This window comes from Otolemur garnettii, unplaced genomic scaffold (genome assembly GCF_000181295.1).
Source record: "Otolemur garnettii isolate 467f Iridium unplaced genomic scaffold, OtoGar3 scaffold00313, whole genome shotgun sequence".
In the NCBI taxonomy this organism is placed as follows: domain Eukaryota; kingdom Metazoa; phylum Chordata; class Mammalia; order Primates; family Galagidae; genus Otolemur; species Otolemur garnettii.
In genome coordinates, this window is record NW_003852708.1 from 570143 (window position 1) to 573208 (window position 3066).

At 38.6% G+C, this 3066-nt stretch overlaps 1 protein-coding gene across 1 annotated transcript in view; it reads left to right on the forward strand.

The window, feature by feature from the left end:
- Window positions 1–1028: 1028 nt before the first annotated feature.
- Window positions 1029–3066, forward strand: part of LOC100950805 (zinc finger protein 726-like) — a 13845-nt gene continuing 11807 nt past the window's right edge. Inside the window, exons 1-3 of the mRNA XM_023509024.1 lie at window positions 1029–1082; window positions 1486–1612; window positions 2098–2193. Of these exons, the coding sequence (XP_023364792.1) occupies window positions 1029–1082; window positions 1486–1612; window positions 2098–2193 (277 nt within the window). The remainder of the gene's footprint in view (window positions 1083–1485; window positions 1613–2097; window positions 2194–3066) is intronic.

A 3066-nucleotide genomic window follows, 5' to 3' on the forward strand; every position in this document is an offset into this window, starting at 1 on the left:
ATCTCAGTATGTGACAATTTTCTGAATATATGGGAAAAGTGTGAAATCTCTGATAAGTTCTAGTGGGAAAATGTGGATGCCCAAGATTTTCACTGTGGATGAGGTTGTGTCATTGGATAGTAGCTAAGAAGGAGAATATGTGCTGTTTCACTTGTATCTGGAAGTTCCATCGGTTCTATGTAAAATAGGATGAGGTCCATGCACTTTTACAGAAGATGGCATTAACAGCCTAGAGTAATTCAAAGTTCTCATAAACAGAATAGTTAGAAAAGACTTGCTTTCTGGGATGGTAAAGAAAGCTATTTAAAGACAGAATTAGAGATTAGAAGACATGCCAGATATCTACAATGGGAACTTTGCCAAAACGGGGTTTTTCTCACTTAGTTTTTATCAGATTATGATTGATTTTCTCTGGCCAGTACTATCACAGCAGTGATGTTGGACTTGCACTTGTGAAACAGCACCTGATACTAATTTGTCCTGTTACAGTTGATGTTAATTTTGTTCACTCAGTTACGGTGTTCTTGGACGCATATTTCACTGTAGGGTTCAGTGTATCTTCTGTATTGTCAATAAGAACTTGGGGAGATTATCAACTGATATGAGGAAATCAAAACATTTATTGATGAAGCACCCCTTTCTTCCTAGATTCTCTTCCATATACTTTTCTTGGGAAAGTAAAGGTTGTCATCTTTGTAACTAGTTCAGGAACCAACTGGGGTAAATCCGGTGTCTGCAGTTCACTGCATGTTTGACATAATATCATTATGGAACTGAAGCATTGTCATTCTTGTTGAACTTATTGAAAATTAGGAAACGGAATCTTCACCCAATATCGGCCAAAAAAAATCTACATTTTTTCATGATCTCCACTTCTTGTACAAATTAAAACTTTAGGGTTACCATTTATCTCATCATGACATTGTCATATAAAAAAAATACACAGATTATAATGTATGATGTAAATAACACATAAAGTTATACATGCCTGTATTGGTGGCCTTTTATTTATACTGTATCAATCAAAAATGTCTGATGTGTACACCGGTTTTGTGGATGCCGTTCCATCCCCTTTCTTCAGTGTTAGACAACACATGAGGGAATGGATCCCTTCTCTACTTACTAGGTAATTGCCTTTACTCTTATAAGTCAGCAGGAGTTCTCTTCACTCACTGAACTAAAAGTGAAATTCATGACTTGGTGCTTATAGCACAATAGTTCAGGAGCTGGCCACATACACCCAGGCTGGTGGGTTGGAACCTGGTCCAGGCCGGCTAAACAACAATGACAACGGCAACAAAAAAAATAGCTTGGTGTTGTGGAAGGCACCTGTAGTCCCAGCTAGGAGACTGAGGCAAGAAAATCGCTTAAGCCCAAGAGTTTAAGACTTCTGTGAGGGTGACAGCTTGAGACTCTTCTCTCCAAAGGAAAAAAAAAGTGAAATTCTATATGCCCGTGTTTTCTTGGCAAATGTTTGTTTTTCAGGGAGTGTTGACATTCAAGGACGTGGCTATTGAATTCTCTATGGAGGAGTGGGCCTGCCTGGACCCTGCTCAGCAGCATTTGTATCGGGAAGTCATGTTAGAGACCTACAGAAATCTGGTCTTCCTGGGTGAGGACAAATTATATATACAGTTCAAGTCTACACTAAACAATTCATATTCTCTCTTTTTAGTAGGTTTTTATTCACTTTATTTATTGCCTGAGTATCAGGCTCTTGTTTCTATGAAAAAATTAAGGATATCTTGGTATAAAAAAGAAAAATTGGATTTGTTTTATTTAGGCATTAATCTTACCCTTTTTTGAGCTGATTTATATCCATCACTAGATTAATGGAAATTTCAGAAATTTCATGGCCTAGATTGTTACTCATACCTTTAAGTCTGATTTCTAGCACCAAATTTTATTTCAGTAGTTTTGGTAATGGAGGAGTTAGGAATGTTCCAACTTGAAATACTTTTTAAAGATTCTGATGTTTCTGCAAGGAAATCTGTTTGGGATTATTATTTTAGGATCTTCTAAAATGTCCTTCTCTCTACTTCACCAAGGCATTAGATTGCAAATTGAATAATCCCAATTTTTTTTCTACTAAAACAGGTCTTGCTGTCTCTAAGCCAGACCTCATCACCTGTCTGGAGCAAAGCAAAGAACCCTGGAAGGTGAAGACACAGCAGACACTACTCAAGCCCCCAGGTAGGTTGGAGTGAGTGAAGCAGGTGACACTGGTCAGGGGTCCAAGTTCTGGGAGGAAACCACATAATACAGTGTGATTAGGGAAGCTCAGCTTCACTGGAAATGATTTCTGAGAAGCCTGGGTTTCTTTCCCTTGTTCTTACATCAAGGCATCTGTCTTCTTGTTTTTATTATTTTTTAATTTTTATTTTCTTATTGATACAGAGTCTCACTCTCTTGCCTCACACTAGAGTGCCATGACATGAGTCTAGCTCAGAGCAACCTTAAACTTCTGGTGTCAAGTGATTTTTCTATCTCAGCCTCCAAATAGCCAGGACTACAGGTTTCTCTACATTGTCTGGCTAATGTTTTTTTTTTTTTTAGTACAGGGGAGTTCTCATACTTCCTCAAGCTAGTCTCAAACTTGTGAGCTGAAGCAATCCTCCCTCCTTGGCTTCCCAGAGTGCTAGGTATACAGTTGAGAGCTACTATGCCTGTTCTTGGTTTTAATTTCCAGAAGGACCTTACTTTTCAGTGATAATCCTTCTAGGTTACAGTGAGAATGAAAGAACTTCCTATGGCTTACATGTGAGTGCAGGATGTGACTGTTCTTCCATCGCTTTTAAGGACATGAAATATGTGTGTATTTTTTAGTATACGTGATATTTTTTTTAATATTCTTTAGCCTGTGTATGTTGGCTCACACCTCTAATCCTAGCTCTCTAGGACCCTATTGCTTGAGCTCAGAAGTGTGAGACCAACCTAAATAAGACTGACACCTCATCTCTACTAAGAAGAGAAAAAATATCCAGGCATTGTAGTGGTTGCGTGTTGTCCCACCTACTGGGAGTTGGTGGTGGGGATGAGGCTGGATAATTGCTTGAACCCAGGAGT